Source organism: Protopterus annectens, chromosome 6.part0 (genome assembly GCF_019279795.1).
Source record: "Protopterus annectens isolate FY-2018-M chromosome 6.part0, PAN1.0, whole genome shotgun sequence".
NCBI lineage: Eukaryota > Metazoa > Chordata > Ceratodontiformes > Protopteridae > Protopterus > Protopterus annectens.
In genome coordinates, this window is record NC_056737.1 from 1,353,727,234 (window position 1) to 1,353,752,356 (window position 25,123).

The 25,123-nt window shown below is 38.7% G+C and overlaps 1 protein-coding gene across 2 annotated transcripts in view; it reads right to left on the reverse strand.

Moving 5' to 3' along the window:
- MYLK (myosin light chain kinase) overlaps nucleotides 1-25,123 on the reverse strand; it is a 2,381,262-nt gene that overhangs the window by 795,675 nt on the left and 1,560,464 nt on the right. For both annotated transcript variants that reach the window (XM_044074915.1, XM_044074916.1), the window contains exon 14: nucleotides 2,448-2,694. In XM_044074915.1, the coding sequence (XP_043930850.1) occupies nucleotides 2,448-2,694 (247 nt within the window). The remainder of the gene's footprint in view (nucleotides 1-2,447; nucleotides 2,695-25,123) is intronic.

Genomic DNA, 25,123 nt, shown 5'->3' on the forward strand with positions numbered 1-25,123 from the left:
AGGGCTAAAAACCTCTAACTAAAATGTTTTTTTGACTACGTACACAGAAGGGACACAGACACTAAAACCTCTAACTCAAACAGTTTTAGAAGCGAAACAACACAGGACAAGAGGGAAGGACTAGGTCCTCTAACTGAAACGGGCCTAACCCGATGGAACAGCTAGTGGGATACCACAAACCACAATCACACTACAGAAAAACCAACACAACACCAATTAGAAACAGCTATTAAAATAGCTTTCTGTTTGTAACAAGTTTTCTCAGAATAACAAGAAAAAGGGTACTTAGCCACAGCCAAGAGCGAGACCACGTCCGAGCTACACGAGCAGCAAACGAGATCTGGGGATATGGAGTAGTGCAGCATGGGATACCTGCTTAGCCCAGCCAATAGAAGACTTCGAGCTAGAAAAAGTTTGGCTGAGTCGGAGCCGATATTCGGCTCCAAAACCCACAGGTAAGAATGTAGGCGAGATTGGACTACATAACATCTATAGTTATTGGTGCAATGGTACAGAAAAGTAGAGGTCTAAAGATGAATGAAGTGATAAGTTGGATCCACAAGTGGTTACACAGTATTCAATGTTTTTCATTCTTCTTGGCTTATGATGCTCTCCTTTTTGGTGCTTTTGTTTTGAAAATGATGGAAACACGTTTCTTGTCATTGGGCTTCCAAAAGTAAAGGCACTGCAGCACTAAGCACATGTCCCTGGTTCACTGAGGTGCTTGTCATGCACCTATCCATGGAAAGGTGTTGATAATGCTGTAGAACAATCCATCTCCCCCCAACATGAACAAGCAGGCATCAGTCTCTCACTACCATGCTGTCATGTCCATTCTTCCAACATCAGCACCGCTGCTATACATTATGTCATCTGGACTGTAGTCAAGGGTTTATCTTTCTGTGCCACAGAACCAAACTTCAGCTTTGTATTCTTTTCAAAAACTTATCTGTCTGACACTGGCATTCTGCTACTTATGGTTCTTTGCAAGAGGACTAAAATGTGAGCACAGGTACAAAATCGGATGAAGTTAAAACATATTTGCAGCTTCTCTTTTATTGAAGCTCTGTGCACTTATCTGGAATGTGTAGCCAGGAAAACAAAATCAGACCAACAAGTAGTTAATCCTGAGAATGTTAAAGGGTCATTATCTGAATTGAACGTATACTCTGCAAACTGCTGTCATATACTATTGCTGAATTTAATAAATGCCTGTTAAGCAAAGCTGTGCAGAATGAGACATTGACAGCACAGCTCCTGTACAACTGCAACTCTGTTTTAAAATACGTTTTCAGAATTATTGACATCCATGGAAATTTATTAATAATTTATGTCAGGCCCACAAAGAGATTAACTTTCAAAAGCTTGTGTAAAAGGAATGTCTGGTTAACATAAACAGTATCTTACTAACCAACAGATAACTTTCTACATTTTTGCTTTTTTAAAACTTCAAATGAAAAACTTCAATGCATTATAAAAAATGTTCAAAAGTCCTGTCTATTTATAATCTTCAGAATTCTGCATTCCTCAGACAGGACCACAGAATTAGTGAAATGTTCCAAAGGTAAAGTGTTCTTGAAAGCTTTGAGATGACTGGTGCTTTTCAGCTACCAAGTAGTTTGTCAGATAGTAACTTCCACACCTACTTTTGAACCTGGCGTAGGCTCTGACCTGGCGACTGCACATTTTGGCAGATAAAGAAGTAAAGCATGGGCAATATATTATTGGTAATCACTGAGCTTTGAGAGAAAATAAAAGAAAAATTCCTCAACCACAATTCAGCTATGGACCAGAATCTTTGCCGGCCTGATACTACAGCTAAAACAACAATGTAGCACATAATTTCCATATATATCTATTGATAGGGCTTAAAGCATCAGTCTGAACATGCTACATGAAATTACCAAAGAATAAAGAAGAAAAATCTAGAAAGCATTTAATAGAATAATCAGTACTACATATGCATGCATGTAGTAGTGACCTCTGCATATCTGGACTGATTCACTTACCATTAACACTCGATCCGCAATCTCCACCATGACATATGTATGAAGCTGCCTCTCTTAGCACAGCTTTGTGGTGAGGCACATAAAAGTGTATCTGAGTAAGATATATATTTTATTTTATTCATTTGTTAACCAAGCAACTCCACAAAATTGTCATATTTCAGTGGTGGCCCAGAACACTGCATGCCTAAGTGACTTGTTCATAAACAAACAATTGACATTTGAAGGAATAAAATTCAGGTGTAAAGGATGGAGATGGATATCAGCTCAGAACCTCAAGACTCTGTGCTAAACCAAAAATGAGTTCGGAAATATAACTATAATTGTCTGTCTGATTTGGGTTGAAATTATTTTGAGGAATAGTCATGGGTCAAGACAGCTTAAAGTATTGTCTAACACAAAATGCAAACAAGTATATTTACTTATTTATGCTATACATACTTGAGTTGAATTTCATAATTTCCAGCATGACAAACTTGGGTTTTCCTAATTATCAGTGTGAAAACATCTTCATTTTGAAGAAATTCAAACCCGTCCTCCTCTGTGATCTCTTGACCATCCTTGAACCAATGGACAGCTGGAAAGGGATCTCCAGCAATGGCACAAGAAATAAGGGTGTGATCACCAATACTGCTGACCAAAGACTTTGGCTTGCTAATGAACCAGGGCTGGATCCCATCCTGTGGTTCTGCAGGAAATAAAAATAAATATATACATATTAGTGCACCTTTCATATTAAAACAGACTACAGAAGAAAAAATGTGTTACATACTGAACTACATAACTCATAAATTTGTACAGTAATGTGCTTTAAGAGGCAGAAAAGTAGGATCTATGCAAAACTAAGCAACTGGTACATCCACTATCCATCCACAAACCCTTTTTCCCCATTTCTCACACGGGGTCAGGCTGTCACATCAACAGTAACAATCATCAACAGCCAATGGTCACAGCACTGGGTGGCTATTCCTGCAGCAATTATTCTTCCATACCACAATACACACATGCGCACTCAAACCTAAAGCCAATTTAGAGTGTCCAATCCACCTTCTGCTGGTTTTTGGAATGTGAGAGGAAGCCAGAGCACCCACAGAAAACCCATACAAACACAGGGAGGATAGGCAAACTTCAACCAGAAGGCATTCCAGCCGAGAACCGAACGAGAAAACCTCTTCCTGTGAGGCTACAATGCAGCTTGTTGTGCCACTGTGATGCCTTTCACATCATAGGACTAGAATATGTTGACCTGGGACTGCATTAGAATGTTGTTTAGCCTAGGAGACAAGCAAACAAATCCTAATGTTTACAGTAAAACAGGGTGGGACTATAGTAAGTATTAAAACAGCTGACTGATCATGTGTAAAGGATGTAAGGAAATACTAAGTAATCTGTGATTAAATTAAACCAGTTATTTCAAAAAACATGTAACAAACATACCATCTGAGTTTTTTTTTTTTTACTCAAACTGGAGAATCAGTAAGCAGTTTCTAATTTAGATACATTATATGTGTTGTTCAGGTGTCCTAGGACGACACTGGACAGAAAAAAACAAAATATATAACTAGTAGAATGTCCAGGAACCATGCCTCCTCAACTAAATTTTACAAGGTGGGAGCAGTTATATAACAAATGAATGTTCTAATATTCATGTGTTGTGAGCCATAAGGTATGTACAGCAAATGTTTACAGTATCTCCTACTTTATTTCTCCTAAAGTTATCGACAACTTGCAATGTCTTATTTCACTTAGAGATCTCAGAACATGGAACGTAATTAAGATAAAAAAAAAATGGCCATTTTTTTTATCTTCCCAAAAAAACTGGCTTACAAAAGCATTTCTATCTTCAACTGTTTTTAATTGGTCTTCACCTTCCTGTCACCTTTTTATACTGCTAGACATTATGTTTGTGGCTGTAATGTGGCTCAAAGTACAGCTAAGTGCCATGATGCACTAGAAGCTGATTAAGATGAGCATCAACTTAACCACTGGGAACACCTTATTAATATTATAACTGAATTAAAAATTTACTTTAGATTTCCTATCCTAGACTTCTTTAATTTATAAAACCTACCGATGTTTGCATTGATGCTTAGTTGAATTACGTAATTTTATTTTATGCATTTATACTGTGTTTACCACAATGTCTCACTAGCTTGTGAGCCAATTTCAGCAGAGGTAAGAGGACAAAAGGTCCACAATGAGAAAAAAATACAATAAATAAATCAGATTTGTATACAACAAATATATAATGAATGTAGAGACACTTTCATAAAGAAATGTCACACAGAGGCTGAGGCTATGTAGTTGATATCAGAGACAAGCAATTATAAAATAAGAACAATGAAGCCACCAAAAAAAAGCAGTATATGAGCACATTTTGTAGGCCAGTTGAAATGATCAAGCAGAAACAAACAGAACATAATGAAGATGACTGATGTGAATGTTTACAACACAGATATTTTTATACTAGTATAACAGGAAACAATTATATTATACTTAGGACTATTGGTGATTGTGATTTAACTTGAATAATTTGATTCTGGTATCCGGTTCTTTATTATTTTTGTTTCTTTGTTATTAAGCAGATCATGCCTACTCAACCTGGTGGACTTCTTTGAGAAGGTCGCCAAAGCAATGGATGAGGGCAAAATCGTTCACACTGCCTACATTGACCTGGCCAAGGCATTTGACACAACACCCCATTTGGGCATTGTTGACAAACTCATGAGGTTAGGTACAAACCAGTATGTCACCTGGTGGATAGCCAATTGGCTCACAGACAAGGAAGTTAGAATTGTGGAGTCCACCCCTACAAAGAGGCCAGTCACAAGTGGAGTCCCTCAAGTCCCTCAAGTCCTGGCTGACTAAATTTGCAGATGATTGCAAATTAGGTGCTGTCCTTGAATCTCACACTGACACAAATGTTCTCCAGGAGGGGCTGACACAGACAAACAACTGGTGTTCAGTCACGGACAAACTAAATGAGAAGAAATGCATAATAGTATCCTTTGGGAAGTCATCCATCCCTGGTAACTATCATATTGACAACACACCCCTTAGAGTTGACCCAGTAGTCATGGACTTAGGGGCACACATAGATAGTAATCTAGCCTTTAATCATCACGTATGGTGAAGAAATCAATCTATGTTGTGCAAATTATAAACAAAAGTATGGCATCTAAGTCCAAAGGAGTCATTGTTCCACTGTATTCGGCATTCATCATACCTATCATTGAGTACAATGACCCCTTTGGTATGTACCTAACCAGGCATATCCAACAACTGGAACATCCACAGAGGTTCCTCACTAAAAGAATACAGGGTGTAAGTAATATGTCCTATGCAGACCGCCTCAAGGCCCTATCCCTGTATTCTGTTCTCCTACAGGCTTTTGAGGTGAGATCTATGCCTGGCACACAAGGCATTGTCAGACCACACTCTGATGGACCTCCTGCATATCCACAAAACAAACAGTACTAGAATTACCTATTCTAAAGACTTAAACATTGCTTGTGATATAAAAAGGACCTGCTGCAGAGATAGATATGTATACCAGAGACTACCCCGTCTATGGAACAGGCTCCCATCCATGTGAAGTAGAGTTCCTTCCTAATCCAATTCAAGTGCAGCTTGGACAACTGGATGGGAAACAAGAAATTCATCCCTGGTTTGGCACCTATGTCTCTGATGCAAACAGGTAACCTGTAAAGGGTTCACCTTCCAGGCCCATGCTTACACTTATCAATGGTATCAGAACTTTTATGAGATTTGGGATACGTGGCTAGGCTTAAAAAGGCCCTTGTGGTCATTAGCCTAGTAAACACCTATGAACCTATAATGCTATAATATTGATGCTATAGTAATAACTATTAGTAGGTGTATTCCTATATATAGTAATGTTTATTAACATACCATCACAGTCTGACTTTTAGATATACTTCTACAAAATGCTGTTGTGTATATACCTGTGGGTATGTGTGTGTGCACGAGAAAGAGAGAGAAAAATGCAAATCTACAAACAGAATGGGATAAGCTACCAGAACAAGATTACAGAACATGCAAATATACTTACATTTATATACTTCAGAAATGCATTTAAACAGCTTGAATAGTCTGCATATGTTACTGCTGAAGAACTAAGCATCACAGCTCTTCATTATGAAATAGTATGTGCTACTTTATCCACATTGATTTGTTTTGATCCACCTGTTTAATTTTTCACCAACCACCTTTTTGCCACAGCTTCTTTACACTGCCTTAACTAAAGTCTCAAACTGGGGTCAGTTAAAATCCATGTACCAAATCTCCCTAGTATATTGGAGAAAGGTTCTCCACAGGTAGAATTTAACTAATTTTTCAAACAAAAATTGACCAGGTATTTCCAGGACACCCTTCCTAAATGTTTGGGCCTCCTGCTTTTGTGCAGCCTCTGCCACAAAAACATCTAACCCAGCTCACCATCTGTCTGTAATTAGCAGACAGACTAGCATATCTCTTATCCAATGTATCCAAAACACACGGCTTCAGGTTACTTGACATGATCACGGAGCAAGTCATTGACATTGGCTGAAATTGCTCTGGAACCGGGTACTTTTATTGGGAATCTTCCTGTTAGAACATGATGTTTTTATAGATACTCAACTCATGACTACCATGGAAGTATATAAACTCTGCTTGGCTTCAGATCAGGCAAGCAGTTCCTCAGAGTCATGCTCCTCCAGGCATCTCCATCATTGCCGGAAGCTGAAATATCCCAGTATAAACACACAAGCAGTAGGTTGTACCATATCAACTACTGCAACCACAGTGTAAAGCAAAGCTAAACAGACAAAACAGCTGTTAGGTGCAAGTATTGATAACCCTTGGATCCTTCTATGGACTCCAAAACTGAGAGAAGGCATTGAGTTTAAGAAAGTGGCCTTCTGTGCACTAAAGTAACCAAATACACAGAAGCAAATGAATATGTGGTGTGAAATGCAACTTACATATTTTTGCATAAGACATCAGCTGTGGTAGTCACAGAAATGAAGGAATAAGCATGATAGACATTTGGGTAGGCAACAGAAAGTGATTTTAAGATGGCTTTAAGGACTATCTGGCAAACTATTTAATAATCATGGGTGGTAGGCAAGTTATTTCCAGGGTTGTTCTCACCAAGGGGTGAAGAAATACTGACCTGACTTTGACTGTCAACATGACTAAGAGGTGGAAGGAACAGGGGAATGAGGAGCCCCTGAACCTGATGAACATATCCTACTTTGAGGAGGCAGTGGGGTTAAATCAGCTGGTGCATATGAGGTCATTGTGGTAATTTAACAGCTCTGGTGTAGCAAGGCTCTTCAAATCTGTATGAGCTCCAGTCAGAAATACTACAGCTCTGGTGTAGCAAGGCTCTTCAAGTCTGTATGAGCTCCAGTCAGAAATACTACAGCCATTGGGCACTGCTAGATTGTCATTATTAATGGATCTATACCACTGTGCATGAAGAAGCAGCTAGTACCAATGGTGGCATATCTCTCTCTGTATATATATATATATATATATATATATATATATATATATATATGTATGTGTGTGTGTGTGTGTGTGTGTGTGTATATATATATATATATATATATATATATATATATATATATATATATATATACACACATGTGTGTGTGTGTTTAGTTATAGAATGTTTCTGACAGCAGTGATATTTCAGCAAGTTGTATGCAACCCCAGCAAAGCTTTCAAACCATTTGTTTTACTCATTGTTTTGGTCCTACTTAATATATTTATGTAGGCTCTTTTGTGAAGGAACTAAAAGACCATTAAAGCTCATTTAGTAGAAGACTGCCAGCTTGTTGTTCTTCATCTGACAGTCATGATGATGAGGAACAAGACTGAAATAGGTCCAATCGGATCAGTTCTCTACCCTAATAAAAAATTCAAAACACAATAAATAAATATTGTTTTTCATACTGCAGAATGGATTATGTTAGTGCTGCTATCTTAGCAATGATCATATAGTGTCGTCAGTGACAGGTGACATCCATCACAGCCTGAGTCTTTTAGCCATGTGTAAGAGGCAGTAATGAATTATTTTGCTGGTAGAATCTGGATGTCTGTGTTGCTGATTTTGTTAATTTATATTTGCCTTAAATAAATCATAACAAGCTATCATTTTCATCTCCACTTTATATGGTAACAGTTTGAATCTGGATGTCTCTACCAAGTTAAGATTTCAATTTTAAGCAAGATAGTCAATTATAATAATGTAAAAAAATGGTAATAAGTGGAAACACCAGTGTAGCAGATATTAAAGATTTACTGTAACCTTTTGGACCAGTGGTTTACTTCATTACACTGTTGTGTGTTTCGTGTTTGAGGAGGGACAGCCTTTATTGGAGCAATGCCTGCCAGGTTGTGTTCTACAATTATAATAATGTACTTCTGGAAAAGCCACAACTTTAAAATAAAAGGTTTTAGTTTCTGACAAAATAATAAATGGTTATGCCTAAAATATGGGAGATGTGGGTCTATATCAGATGAACGAGACGATAAAGGAATGAATGCTCTTTTATCAGCACATAAAACGCAAAGTCACTAAATACCAAAGTTATGGAACAGCAATTTTTTTCCCAGGGAAAAAAAAATTGCTGGGCCATTCTCGGGGCTTTGCCATTTCCTACACTATGGTGCGAAGTCGTAATTGGTATATTTAAGTAGGGGGCGGGTGAAGCCCTCCAGTTTATTTTGTGTCTAAAGTTTTTCTTTTCTTTTTTTTTTTCTGAAACAGCGATTTTTTTCCTCTGGGAAAATAAAATCACTGTCCTGTAACTTTGGTGTTTAGTGACTTCACGTTTTTGTGTTGATAAAAGAGCGTTCACTCATTTACCGTTTCGTTTATCTAATATAGACCTGGGAGATGGGCAGGGATCATTTAAAAGTTGCTAATGTTTCAACATGGAATCTAAATGTCTTCCAGTTTGTGTACACCTTTTTATGTTTAGTGCACTGAATAATTTATTTTTTGTGTGTATATGTTTTTTGCACTTACAGGGAGTTGGAGATGGTGAGCATTTTTTTTTTTTTATGCTGAGGGATGTGTTGTATGCATACGCAGGGTCATTATCCCAGGGCTGTCACTCTAAGGTAATACATGGCACTGGAATGTGTTTTGACTAATCAGGCTGTTAGTTTCTTGCACATTTACTAATCTATATTATCAAATGCTCTGCTGGGAGTACTTTCAGGCACTAGCATGCAAACAGTTACAGTAAAAAAACTGACAAGCCAATGCTGTTAATTTATACAGAAAGGGACTAAAAGTGTTTCTAACAAATTAACATTTAATTTATCATTTTAATCAAAGTAATGTTATTTTTAGTGCTCAGCTGAAGGTCTAGTTGACAAAGGAATGGAAAAGCCAAGTCTGTAAGGGATGACCATTTCTCTTGCTCAAGGATTCCATTGTTAATATTTTAATTATTACTGTATGTGCATTAGTCTTACCCTCATTCAAACTGTGTGTCCATTGTTACGTCTTGCATGGGGACCAAAGCAATTTAATTTCATTCAGCTTGCACTGCTGTGTATACCTGATCGATAATAAAGTTTACTTTGACTTTGATAGTGATCAGACTAGAGTAAGTTAATGATCAACATAACTTAATGTTGTTAAAGTACAATCATTTAGCTGACACAGCTGACGTAATACTTAAGGTCGTCTCCTCTCACTCGCAAGGTACAAAGTTCAATCCTGATCTCCAGGCCAATGCCTGTGTGGAGTTTACATGTTCTTCTTTTGCCTCAGTGGGGTTCTTCCCACCTCTCAAAAACATGTTCTTCAAACTCACCCAAGAATAGAGTTGTGGGCAGCAGCACAGATTCTAAATTGTACTTGTCAGGACAAGAGTTGTATAGACCAACTGCACTGGACATAACTGTGCTGAGCAGTATCCTCTATAGATAGGAGAACATGGATCACAGACTGAGTGCTTTGGCACTGAATATCAATTGTGATGCTTTGGATTTATGGCCTTTATCACTATTTATATTGCACAATGTTGTCGGCTTTTTAGCCAATGCCCTTGATGTGAAGGTAAAAGGTCTGCCTGCATGAAATTTGCATCATTAATACATCCAATTTTAAACCTTAGATTTCTGTGAAGACCTGTAAGGCAATTCATAAGAGATGAATTTGGATTTTATAATTTTGGAACATTAAATGAATCACTTCGATTTTTTACATATATAATGTGTGGGTTTGAATGTTTTTGATGGGTGGGATGCTATGGGTTACATTAAACCATTCTTATTGGATAAAATGAGTTAGCTGCAAGACGATACATATTTTGATTGGTTAAATATTAATAGTTGATTGGATGGGGGATGCTCGCATACAGCTTATGTCATTCAATTAAGTCATTAACTCTATTGGATATTTTATGTAGGTGTGTGCTGATATGTACATTTTTATTGGATAAAAGTTTTTTAAAAGGATTTTTGTTAGGAAATTGTATTATCTGATGAAGTTCTGTTATTTGCAGGATGAAATCCTTTGTGTGCGAATAAAAGGCTATTTTATTGCAGCTGTGGTCTTCAAATTCATTTTTTAAGGATATCTTTGGTGTTTTATGGTTCTAGCCAAGGAGGGAGCCTTTCGTGTTTGCACTTCTGCTTTTATTGCTGATAATGAGGGACCTGAATGCAAATATCAGGACAGATAGAACAGTATACAAGGACTGCTTGAGTCCACATGGGTGGAGCAAGAGGAATAATAAAAGAAGAGGCCATTCTAGACTTCTGTATAGCAAATGGCTTGATGTTGGACAACACATGGTTCAGCAAGAGATAGAATCCGAAGATCACATTCGAGAGTGGCCACCATGCAACTCAAGTAAACTTCCTCCTAGTAAGGAGATGGCATTGTGACAGAATCAGTGATTGCAAAGTCATCCCCAGTGAAACAGATGGCCTACAGGATAAACCACTAGTTGCCACAATCACCTGTAAGCAGTGGTCAGAGAAGGCTCTAAGGTCAACAGAGACTATGCTGAAGACCTGGAAGTTGACTGGAGAGAAATCACAAGAGTTCAAAGAAATACGCAGTCCTCTAGCACCTCGGGAAGAAGACGAAATACAGAGGATATAAAAAGTTTACACACCCTTGTTGAAATGCCAGGTTTTTGTGATATAATAAAATGAGATCACAATAAATAATTTCAAAACTTTTCCCACTTTTAATGTGACCTATAACCTGTACAATTAAATTGAAAAACAAATCTGTTAGGGGAAAAATATTAAAAATAAAAAAACTTACAATACGCTGATTGCATAAGTATGCACACCCTTAAACTAATACTTTGTTGTGTGTGCACACCCTTAAAGTAATACTTTGTTGAAACACATTTTGATTTAATTTCAGCATTCAGTCTTCCTGGGTAGGAGTTGATCAGCACGACACATCTTGACTTGTCAATATTTGCCCACTCTTCCTTACAAAAGCACTTCAAATCTGTCAGATCGTGAGGGCATCTCTTGTCCACAGCCCTCTTCAGCTCACCCCACAGATTTTCTATTGGACTTACAGTGGATATAAAAAGTTTACATGCCCCTGTTAAAATGCCAGGTTTTTGTGATATAAAAAATGAGATCAAAATAAATAATTTCAAAACTTTCCCACCTTTAATGTGACCTATAACATGTACAATTCAATAGAAAAAGAAAGAAATCTGTTAGGGGAAAAATACAAAAAATATAAAATGTAAAATAAGCAAGTTGCATAAGTGTGCACACTCTTAAATTAACACTTTATTGAAGCACCTTTTGATTTAATTACAGCATTCAGTCTTCTTATTCAGTCTTCTTGGAAAGGAGTCTGTAAGCATGGCACATTTTGACTTGGCAATATTAGTCCACTCTTCCTTGCAAAAGTGCTCCAAATCTGTCAGATTGTGAGGGCATCTCTTGGCACAGCCCTCTTCAGGTCACCCCACAAATTTTCTATTGGATTTAGGTGTGGGCTCTGGCTGGGCCATTCCAAAACTTTAATTTTCTTCTGGTGAAGCCATTCTTTTGCTGATTTGGATGTATGCTTGGGGTCATTGTCATGCTGAAAGGTGAAATTCCTCTTCATCTTCAGCTTTCTAGCAGACGCCTGAAGGTTTTGGGCCAAAAGTGATTGGTATTTGGAACTGTTCATAATTCCCTCCACCTTGACTAAAGCCCCAGTTTCAGCTGAAGAAAAGCAACCCCAAATCATGATACTGCCACCACCGTGCTTCACTGTGGGGATGGTGTTCTTTTGGTGATGCAAAGTGTTGTTTTTGTGCCAAACGTACCTTTTGGAATTGTGGCCAAAAAGTTCAACCTTGGTCTCATCAGACCACAAAGTATTTTCAAACATGCTTTTGGGAGACGATGTATTGCTTTGCAAATTTTAGCTGGGCCTGAGTGTTTTTCTGTGTAAGAAAAGGCTTCCATCTTGCAACCCTACCCCATAGCCCAGACATATGGAGAATACGGGAGATTGTTGTGACATGTAGTACACAACCAGTATGTGCCAGAAATTCCTGCAGCTCCTTCAGTGTTGCTGTAGGTCTCTTGGCAGCATCCCTGACCAGTTTTCATCTTGTCTTTTCATCAATTGTGGAGGGATGATCAGTTCTTTGCAACATCATTGTTGCCCCATATTTTCTCTACTTTTTGATGACTGTCTTCACTGTGTTCCATGGTATATCCAATGCTGTGGAAATTCTTTTGTATCCTTCTCCTGACTGATACCTTTCAACAATGAGAGCCCTTTGATGTTTTGTAAGCTCTCTGCGAACCATGGCTTTTGCTGTAGCAGGCAACTGAGTAAATGTCAGGAAAATCCTACTAAGATAGCTGAACTTTATTTGGGGTTAATCAGAGTCTCTTTAACTGACGGCAGGTGTGTACCCAAGAAGACTGAATGCTGTAATTAAATCAAAAGGTAGGTCAACAAAGTATTAGTTTAAGGGTGTGCACACTTATGCAACCAGATTATTGTACGTTTTTTATTTATATGTTTATCCCCAATATAATTGTTTGTTTTTCAATTGGATTGTAAAGGGGATAGATCACATTAAAGGTGGGAACATTTTTGAAATGATTTATTGTGGTCTCATATTTTTATATCACAAAAACCTGGCATGTTAACAGGGGTGTGTAAACTTTTTATATCCACTGTAGGTCTAGGCTCTGGCTGGGCCATTCCAAAACTTAAATTTTCTTCTGGTGAATCCATTCTTTTGTTGATTTGGATGTATGCTTGTGGTCTTTGTTGTGTTGAAAGGTGAAATTCCTCTTCATCTTCAGCTTTCTAGCAGATGCCTGATGGTTTTGGGCCAAAAATTACTGTTATTTGGAATTGGTCATAATTTCCTCCACTTTGACTAAAGCCCCAGTTCCAGCTGAAGAAAAGCAACCCCAAAGCATGATACTGCCACCGTCATGCTTCACCGTGGGGATGGTGTTCTTTTGGTGATGCGAAGTGTTGTTTTTGCGCCAAATGTATCTTTTGGAATTGTGGCCAAAAAGTTAAACCTTGGTCACATCAGACCATAACACATTTTTCCACATGATTTTGGGAGACATGATGTATTGTTTCGCAAATGTTAGCCGGACATGGATGTTATTCTGTGTAAGAAAAGGCTTTTGTCTTGCAATCCTACCCCATAGTCCAGACATATGTAGGATACGGGAGATTGTTGACACATGTAGTACACAATCAGTACTTGCCAGAAATTCCTGCACCTCCTTCAGTGTTCCTGTAGGTGTCTTAGCAGCCTCCCTGATGAGTTTTTGTCTTGTCTTTTCATCAATTATGGAAGGACGCCAAGTTTTTGTGATATAAAAAAACGAGACAATAATAAATCATTTCAAAACTTTTCCCACCTTTAATGTGACCTATAACTTGTACAATTCAATTGAAAAACAAACAAATCTGCTAGAGGAAAAAATATAAAAAATGTACAAGAAGCTGGTTGCATGAGTGTGCACACCCTTAAACTAATACTTTGTTGAAGCACCTTTGTTATGCTGTTTAGAATAAATACATATATGTGTGTGTGTGTGTGTGTGTGTGTGTGTGAATATATATATATATATATATATACACACATACACACATATACATATATATATTATTGAATAGTGCATTTATTTTATTGCTTGCCCACTATACAGACAAGTTTGGGCAACCTTACTGCTTAGACTGAATACACTGCCACTGTCTGACAACCACCAGGACCCCCCCAATCTATCAGTCCATTCATTCTCTCATTGGGCAATAGTTGGATCGAAAGGGGTCATCATTGAGACAGTCATTAAGGAGCGATTTGAAGTTTCGCTCCTTCCTTGAGCCTACTCACATGCACCTGGCAGGGAGCCAGGGGAGATATGGAATGGGCTAACCACTAACGATATCTCCCCCACTTCTATAAGGAGTGTTCTCTCCAAGCAGCCCTCCCACTTTCTTGCAACATGAGTGATGATTTCCCCAGTCTCCTCCTGGGGAAATGACATCACAAGGTATTCCACAAATGAATACAAACTTCTCCCTCCACCTGGGAGAGGTGAGTGGGCCATGCTCTTTAACTCCTCCCCTTCCATGTCTGCCTCCTCCATTGCCGGGGCTTTTAGTTGAATCCTGGCCACCTGGTCAAAGTCAGGGCACTCTCTCTCTCTGTTTCCTTTGTTGATATATTTTATTTATGCTTACATGTTCTGCACTTTGTTCACATGCAGCATCATTCCCACTCCTCTCCAAAAGAAACCTGTCGGCATTTTGAATTTCCTGGGAACAGACTACTTTTCATAAGTACTGACTACACTCCATTTAAAATTAATTAGTAAATTGAGAGGCACTCACTGAGCTGTAATTTGTTATCTCTGGCTGTATATCCTTCGCTCCAACCTTGTTTATGTAAAGTGGTGTATTTGCTCACCCTGGTTTTCTTGTGAAAATAGATTTAAGGGGCTTTTATCTCACTGAACCGGAACAATGTAGTTTTATCTGTGATTGCAGCACACTGCTTTTCTAATGTTAATGTTTTTGTAGAAGTCATGTTAACACTATACAGTAAGAACTGGGTAACTGTCACTTGTTTCAACCTTCACCCTGGTTGTTCTTGAGTGCAACTACCCGCAACTTTACTGTGAATTTTGCAGTTTTGATCTTTGACATTTCTGATAGAGTATATGTTCCATGGAGTTTGAGGGACAAAATCTTAGGTAGACAATAATTTGAGTTTTATGCTTCTGAACTGCAGTTGCCGTTTGACTGTATTATGTTTAGTTCCTGACGGCTGTGGATGTGGGCGGGAACTATCTTTGTCCTCTGGCATTTTCTCTTTCTACATGAGTATGTGACTATGGAGTTTATACATTTGATGGGGTAGTGGGGGTCAGATATCTCACATGGATGTGCAAGGGGTTTATCACTATAAATATAATGCTCAGTTTTGTACTCATGGACTTTTCTGATGCATCAGTGTCACTTTCTCCATGATAGAGGAACAAGATATTGCTGATTGCTCTTCAATTATGAATTACTTTTCCACATCCTATTCCCACCCAGTGCAAAGACCTTCATGTTTACAATTAAGTTAACCACAACACTACCTTTTCTGGTGCAGCTTTTTCTGCTCAGTTGCCTGCCAGTCATCAGCCATCCATAAACAACTGTCTCATTCATTGATCAGCAGACAGGTTTGTTGAGAACTTCACCCCTATGTCCCCACCACATGCGCCCCAAAGCATTCCTACTACCTGTCCTCCACCTATTATCTCCAAACAGCAGGTCATAACCACTCTCTCTAAGGCCAAAAACACAGCCTCTATAGGATCTGATAACATCACAGGCTGCATACTAAATAGTCTAAAACAGAAGTTAGCAATACCATTGGGTACTCTATTCAACCACAGCCTAAGCAGTAGTTTTGTCCCAGCTAAATGGAAAACAGCAACTGTCATCCCCTTGCACAAAGAGGTATATCAACCAACCCTGGGAACTATAGACCCATAAGCCTAACCAGCCTTATTTGCAAGACCATGGACAGAATCATGATGGACCTTATCAACAAGGATATAGGAGACCTTCAAACTCTTGACCTGACCCAGTCTGGTTTTGTTAAAGGGAGATTCTGTCTGTTGAACCTGGTAGGCTTCTTTGAGACCATCACCAAAGCCCTGGATGAAGGCAAATATGTCTATACGGCATATCTAGACTTATCCAAGGCCTTTGACACAATCTTCCTCTTAGGCATCAATGAAAAACTCACCCACTTGGGTAGCAACCCATACACTGTCAGGTGGGTTGCAAACTGGCTCACCGACAGAGCACATAGTCAAAGTTGGGGACATACCTCTCAACCATACCGAATTCCTCAGTAAATACTGATTTTGAGGGCAAAATATTGGAGTCCCACGAATTCCTAAGTGGCCCCTTTAATTTCTGAATATCCCAGGTTTTTTTTGGGACGAATTTGTTCCTGACGTTATCAGGTGCAGGGCGTGCAAGATGACATCAGCTTCATGAGGCAGACAGACAGCAGGGCGTGCAAGATGACATCAGCTTCATGAGGCAGACAGACAGCCTGGTAGAATGCCTAGTCATTCATTAATTTAATTTAACATGCTGCAGAGTCAGACAGGTCCACGTATTTTTCAGGGAGTGCACAGCACATCTTTCTTCCTCCAGGTAAGAAAAAGACTGTAACTGGAGCTTTACCCTTTATGCTCGCTGCATCGTCTTATCTGTAAGAGAAACCTTCTTTGGGCTTATGAGCTTATTGTCTTATGTACGAGCGAAACGAGAAACAGCAGTCTGCATTTGTACTTAATTCTGTTAAGCTAAAACGAGAAATGTCAGTGTCTGCAGCTGTGCAGCTTTTACTTTGTACTTAATTCTGGTGTGTTTTATTTTGCTTGCTTACTTTCTTGCAGTCTGCATTTGTACTTAATTCTGTTGAGCTGAAATGAGAAACGGCAGAGTCTGCAGCTGTTTTACTTTGTATTTATTTATTTATTTCCAGTTTGATGACCGGGGAGGTCCACTGGGCTCAAGGAGCCCATTTTCAGTGGAGGCCAGGGGAGAAAAGCTCCATATTACATAGCAAAAATAAGCAAAATGTAATATTACATAGTAAAACTTAGTAAAGTATAATCATAAAATAGGGGAACGTACATACATACTTATTAGAGACAAGTTGTACAGAGGAAGTAGATCATGTGTGCAAGGTTATAAATAACAATTGTAAATCATTTGAACATAGTTATAAAAACTGGCATTTGTAAATACAGGTTTCCATAAAAAGGGTGAATAAAGGTGGAAAGTACATTATTTAAAATGTATAGATTCAGGATATTAATGTTTAGATTCAGGATATTAATGTATAGAGAGAGGCAGTTATGAAATAGAAAACGTGGAGTGCATACATTACAGTTTAGGATACGGAAGCGTTGATGTTCTTCATTAAATAGCATCAAAATTTATGAGTTGGCAGTAGACAGGATCATTTCCAGATGGGGGAGAGAGAAGACAGATAGTAAACTATTTATAACATATACATTCAAGATACAGATGTTAAATTACGTTATATAAAGAGTGAGGCTGCTGTTTTAGGTAATCAGTATGGAGTAGATTAACTTGTAGTAGAGTCATTAGCAGGTTAGGTGGGTAGAGTGCAACTGCATTTCCTATTTTGAATGAGGTGGAAATGGAGCTAGGCTTTAAAGTGTTCAATGTTTTCAGGAATTCTTAGAGTGGGAGGGAGAGAATTCCATTTTTTTTGCTAAGGAAAAGGATAGGAGAAGCTGACCAGCGGGATGGTTTGGTTTGTGTACAGAAATTAGATTTTGGTGGGCAGATCTTAGAGTTCTGTGAGGGGTGCATGATGATAAGATGTCTGTTAGACCTGGGCATCTAGCTGGTTTAAAAATTAGTTTGTGTGCTGTAGTGAGTTGGAGGTAGTTAATGTAGTCAGGAAGTTCTAGCCAATTTAGCAGGTGGAGAGATGTACACTGGTGGGAGGAGTATTTGGATTTAGTGGCGAATTTTGAGATTTTGTTAAAACAGATTTCCAGTTTGGAAGAGATAGAGGAAGACAGGTTGGTTAGAAGGGGAGCACCGTACAATAGTGATGGTAGTAAGTAGATAGTGGCGAGTGTTTGTCTTGTAGAAGGAGAGAGAAAGTGGGAGTTTCTGTACAGCATGCCAAGTTTCTGATGTGTTTTCTTAATATTTAGTTGAATATGAGTATCGAATTTTAGGTGTTAATCAATAGTAACCCCAAGAAGTTTAGCAGAAGCAACAACTTCTGTGGTAGAGTTGGCACGGCTGATAATACTGAAAGTGTGTTTGTCAAGAGGGAGGGATTTTGAGGGAGAGAAAAGTAGAATTTTAGATTAGCTGGCATTTAGACAGAGGTGATTTTGAAGCATCCAGTTCTCAGTAGTTGAGAAGGCGATTTGAGTTTTTGTTTGGAGCTCTGGGAGGTTAGACGCAGAGCAGACTAAATTTGAGTCATCTGCATATTGTACTATCTTAGTGTTTGGAATGGCTGCATGGAAATCATTAATGAATATATTAAAGAGCATTGGACCGAGTATGGATCCTTGGGGTACCCCAGTCAGGGTGGGTAGGAAGGCTGAGGTGCCAGTTTGCCATTTCACTGCCTGAGATCTGTCAGTGAGATAGCTACTGAACCAAGATAGGGTATTTTGAGAGAGATTACGGTTAGAAATGTGGTTCAGGAGGTGGGAATGGAAGACTGCATCAAACGCCTTGGAGAGATAAAAGAGGACTGTGGATACAATTTCTCCAGAGTCACGGGCGTAGTTTATTATGTCTAGGTAAGAGAGCAGAGCAGTTATTGTACTGTGGCCAGGACGGAAACCATGTTGTATAGAAGTGAACAGTTGATTATTGGTAAGGAAAGGCATGAGCTGCAGGTGGATGCATTTTTCAAGAATTTTTGAGATTGGGGAGAGAATGGCTATAGGTTGGAAGTTTGATTTTGATATGATTATTTTTGCCACCTTTGTGGAGGGGTAGGATAAAGGCAGCATGCCACAGTTTGGGGACATAAGATTCCTGTATGGATCTATTAATGAGAATGCTAATGGGGATCGCAATACCATCAGCTGCAAGTTTTAGGAATAGTGAGGGGATATTGTCAGAGGCGTTGGAGCATGGCTTAAGTTTAGACAAAAGTTTTTTTTATGTATGAGGTGGAGATGGGCTTGAGTTGAAATATGGGAGGATTGCTAGGGATAGAAGGTTGGGTAGAGGTTAGGGGAGGGGTTGTGATTTGGGAAGGTCTTGGTGAGTTCTGCTATAGAGTTAGTAAAGAAGGAGTTGAATAGAGTGGCTATTTCTGGGTCAGTTTTGCTGGTGTCAGGGCAAGGATTATGTTTGGTACCTGGGTTCAGAAGAGAGTTGATGGAGTTCCAGAATTGTTTAGGGTTTTTGGAATGATTAGCCTGGAGTTTAGTATAGTAGGATTTTTTATCTTTTATAATGTATTTTTTGGCTAGGTTGCAGAGTTGCTTATATTTAAAAAGGGTGTTAGGGTGCTAACTGTGGTGGTAAAGTTTCCAGGTCTTGTCTCTTTGTTGCATAAGTGTTTTAGTATATTTAGTTAGCCATGGGGCGGAGTTGGGTTTTATACGTTTTGTTCTTGGTGGGGCTTGGGAGTTCAAGGTATTTAAGAAGGTTAAGATGAAGAAGTCTACAGTGTTATCTAGAGGAAGAGTTTTTAGACTGTCCCAGTTTGTTAGTCTAAGGGAATTGGAAAAAAGTTGTAGGGTTAAAGTTTGTGAAGTTTCGAGTCTGGATATATTGGTGTAGGTGAGGGGCGGAGGGGCTTGCTCTATGGATGAAGGCTGGCAAGTGGTCACTCATGGAGTCTGGTAGGATGCCTGTGTGTGAGATTTTATTTGGGTGGGAGACTAGCATCCAGTCAAGAGTGGAGCCTGGGGGATTGTATTTATTGGGCCTGGTAATGTCATTCATAAGTTGTGTGAAATTGTATAGACTGATGGATATGGAGGGATTATTGGAATTAATTTTGTTCCAGTCAATGTTCACATCCCCTAATATGTATGTCTCAAGTGTAATATTAGTTGTGTCCCACAGAAGAATTTCTTCAAGAGTACTGGTGTTGTTTCCAGGGGGGATATAGAGGACCATAACACAAATGCTTTTATGGTAATTCATTTTGAGTATTCCTATGACTAGTTCAGCGTTATTGAACTGGGGAATGGGGTTTTGGTAGGGAGTGACACAGAGTAGACTAGAGTAAATTAAGGCTAATCCTCCTACTTTCTTATTTTGGCGGTCATATCTGAGTGCTTGAAACCCGGGGGGGGGGTAGGATTTCAGAGTGAGTAAAGTGGGGTTTTAGCCATGTCTCAGAGACTGCTACTATGTCTGGTTGGGTATGGTATAGCCAAACATGGAAGTGGGATATTTTGTTTTTTAAACTCTGGGCATTAATGGTAAGTAACCTGAGATATTTATGGTTGGTAATATTGGTTGCAATTGGGGGAGTGAAACTGGAGTGAAAGGGGGAAGGGAATTCTGGTGTACAGCAGTCTGCATTTGTACTTAATTTTGTTAAGATGAAACGAGTGCAAGAAACGGCAGTCTGGCAGTTGTACTTAATTCTGTTAAGCTGAAATGAGAAACGGTAGCTGTTTTACTTTGTACTTAATTCTGGTGCGTTTTACTTTACTTTGCTTGCATTGAGAAGTATCATTTGCTTGCATTGACAAGTGGCAAGTGTATTGCTTTTCTTATGTGCTTTGCTTTGATAAGAGAAACAGCAGTGTCAGTGTACTGCTTTGAGAAGAGAAGTGTCAGTGTATTGCTTTGCTGTGTGTGTGTGTGTGTGTGTGTGTGTGTGTGTGTGTGTGTGTGTGTGTGTGTGTGTGTGTGTGCGTGTAATGCCCCAGTTAGGTATAACTAGTGGTAAGGGTTACTCAGACTCAAACCCTGTACCTTAGGTACAAGGAGTAAGAGCCTAAATTCTCTAACCATACCACCACCACTTGATTCAAGGAGTTAAGTCCATAGTTCTCTACTGTCCAAAGTTTTACAGAATGTCTGGAATATGTGGCTCATACTTTTGGTCTGTTCCTCATACAATTTGTGGTTTCCCAGCAAATCAGTGAGAACTGAATTCATTAAATAATATAGCCATTTAAGTTTCAGTCTTCTTATCTTTCAGGAAATGCATGGTAACACAAAACATTTTATTCTAGCAACGTTTCTAAGATGATTATACAAGCAATGTTTAAAATGTGTCTCTGGTTTTGGGCCATTGCCCCCCCCCATACATTTTGCCAGATTTCTTGTGCTACATAGATCTTCAGGGGGAGAGAAGTTTAGTGCTGCTTATGTCAAGTCTGTTTGTGTTGTTACTAGCATAAGAGGTAGAATACTTGCTTTCGATGCAGAAGGCTGTGGGTTCTACTCCCACAGTATGTAGATGATCTGCTGATATTGTATTGTGTTGTACATTTAAAGGGAGCAGATACTGCAGTCCTGAGAATGTCCTCTTTGGCAGAGATACCTAGTGACTATGAACCTGTAATCAGTTTGCCATCCATTCCCTATTGCAATATTACTAGCTTAGCATTTTTCAATGTAACATAGGCAGTTTATTCCTCAAGGGCAACATGAACTTTATTTGTAGATGAAACAATGAAATATAAAGTTGTTTGCTAGCAGCAAGCTCTTCATTAGTTACAGATCTGTTTAATGTGGAATTGTTTAGATGACTTTTACTTCTGCAGAGGTTGTACACATTTACTGATACTGGTGGACTGTAGAAGTTTGAGTAGACTTTTATGATGGAAATGTTCTGAACTGGGCAGTTTTGTCATTGCTTCATGCATTTTGTTTAATTGCTTACTGGAAAAATGTTCAAAACAATAAATTTAAAATGCGCTCTAACAAGTGTGCTGAATTATACAAGGAATATGATTTAATACAATCAGGAAGGTGCATCAAAGAGCATGTGGATGTTTCATGTGCAAGGGGCCTACGATTTGAAAACTGCCCAAAGGTAATCTTTGTCTGCCACTGGCCAAATGCATTTTCTTTGAATGTTTGTTTCAATGCTGTTTCAATGAATGTGAGTTTCAAGGGCAGAGAAGTTTTAATGCTAAGTCTATTTTCATTGTGAGACTGTATTGCTTTGTTTAGCAGATGTCTATTAGTGTTTGTGCTGTAAAATGTAAAATAAAAGTTTTAAATGAAATCCAAATAATCATTGTAAAAGTAAATAAGTATGCACATTACAGTGTTTATGGTAAATGCGGCGAAAAAGCCAAGTAATGGGACATTGGAATGGCTGCAGGGGGGAGGGGTGTGTATGGGGGAGGCCCCATTTGACCATGATTTTGTGTGGGGGAATGGGCGGCAAACTCAAAGACAACTCTGGGAGGCACAAACTCTAGCTACTCCACTGATCAGTAGGCCATGGAGAATGACTTTTGGGGGTCCTAGCAAACTATAATATTCTTTTGCTAAGATTAGAATATTGCCGACCATTAAATGCCCTACTTTTAACCACAAAACCCACATACTGCAAGTCACCAAAAACAAAATCTCATAAGTAAGGGCATTGCTTCTACAGCAAAAGAGGTTATAATCCCCCTGTACTCGTCCCTCATAAGGCCAATAATAGAGTACAATGCTCCCTTTTCTATGTACCTTACCAGACACCTGCAGCAACTGGAGAGATCTCAAAGGTTTCTCACAAAGAAAATTCAGGGTCTTCAGCGCATGTCATAAATGGACAGATTGAAATCACGGTCACTGTACTCTGTATAGCATAGACTACTTAGAGGCTACTTGTGCCTGGCATACAGAGCAATCTCTGATCCTACCCTAATGGAAATGTCCAAAAACAAGCAAACAGAGGACAACCACGTCGATAAAAGTACCATAAAACTTTATTTCCACAGATCAGATGAAGGGCATATGGCCTGAAAGCACTCATCTGTGGAAATAAAGTTTTATGGTACTTTTATCGATGTGGTTGTCCTCTGTTTGCTTGTTTTTGGATATTCGTGGATCTGCTACGTACAGAGGACTTTGGTGCAAGAGACTGTTTTTTCTCAGCTTTGTGTATACCCTAATGGAAATGCTGCACATCCGTACGTCAAATGGGACAAGATTCATTCGCTTTAGGGATCTTAACCTAGCCTGTGACACCAATAAGACTTGCTGGAGAGACAGATATGTCTCCCAGAAATTGCCACTCCTCTGGAACAAACTACCAGTTCAAGTCAAACAGAGCCGCTCAATGAAGCGCAACTTGGATGAGAGGCTGGGAAAATGCAAATTTAGCCTGGGGGTTTCACCTGTGTTCCTCTTGGATAGGGGCAGCTGCTGCTGATCTTGATCTGCATGCAAACATAGACTATATCGCTAGATCTAATACAGAACAAGGGTTAAACATGGCTAGGCTTGTAAGGGCCCTAGGGCCATTAGCCTAGTAACCTCCTATGATCCTATGTCAGCATGGTTTTATATCAGGTAAAAGCACTCATGCAGTTTTAATAGCCTTAACTGATTCAATTTAAATTTTCTGCTGTGGAACAAGGGTTTCTTACAGGCACACTGAAGCCTTTGACATGGAAATGCGCAAGATTCTGCCAGATTCTGTGCCATGTTTAGGCTTTGAAAAAGGTGTCATTAGATCTTTTAAAAGCTATCTTTCAGAAAGACACTTATTTGTCCAGGTCAGAACAGCTTTATCCTTTACAGTTAGACTAAACTTAGGCTCAGCAAGGATCTACCGTGGGCCTCCTTTGTATTTTTCATTTATTTAACTAACTTACTGCCTAATATCTTACTTCTATAAAACACACTCTTTGTGCAGATTATATTACCTACAGGACATCTGCTTCACACTGCTGAATGCTATTAATTTAGCAATCTGCTAAACTGGTTACAAAAGAAGCACTTAGTTCTTAACTGGAGTAAAATTAAAGCAATACTGACATTCCCTTTAAAGTGCAGGTATTGCTAAATGAAAACTAGCTTATGTTTTACAACAAAACATTAAATTAGTGACTTCTGCTAATTCCAAGATAAACAAACTGGATGCCTGACCCACAGAAAAAAATAACAAATGCATAAACTTTTTTGTCTTAACAGGATGCTTCATCAAATGCTGAAAATGATACTACATAACTTCCAAGTCTAAATACTCACGTGACAACAGAAATCAAATCAGACTCTAGCATTTATAAACCAAATTAAGTGGTTTTCAAAAAGTGAAGTATAATAAATTTAAAAACCTTTTATATGTTATTTAATTTCTGCTGCTCCTTTTTAAAAACTGGATGCATGAAATCCATATCAGCATAGATATACTTGCATTTTTGTGCTTTAAAACAAGGATGCATGCCCATTTGTGTTAGCGAGTGTTTGCTGCCCAGCTTTTATGAGCATCACTCTGATATTATTTCGGCATTTTTTTCTATCACTCAGCATCATCATACAATTGTATTTAATATGTACGATTGCATTTATTCAAACTTGTACTAAGATATATGATATATTACATTACTGTTTTGCTCTGGCCTTGGCCTGCAACTGTAATCGGGGACATGTAGGAAGTTTAGGATAGCTGCTGTGATTATTACTATTATTTTTTTTTTGGGGGGCGGTGAGCTTAAATATTTCAGGTATAGAAATAAATTTCTTGTTTCACTGTTATTGTGAGAATGGGTGGATCACTTCTTGTGGGACTTTTTATTTATTTAGTTAGTTAGTTATCCTTTTTTGACTAGGTTAGTCCCACTTGGTCAGTGGCTTCTTTTCAGAGGGAGACATGAGGTGTTACGTATACCATGAGGGAAAATTCGGCCAGGGGATTGAGGAATGTCATTCTACTATTTTCAATAGTGTCACAGAGTCATTTACATCTGTCTGACTTCCTACCAGCTCGATTAGTTGAGATCATCCAACATTAAGTAGCTGAAAAACACTGGAAACATCAGCCACAAAGCATCATAGAAAATGAAGAAGTCTACATCACATGGGATCACCCATTACCCACAGTTCAAAAGATAGATGTCAGAAA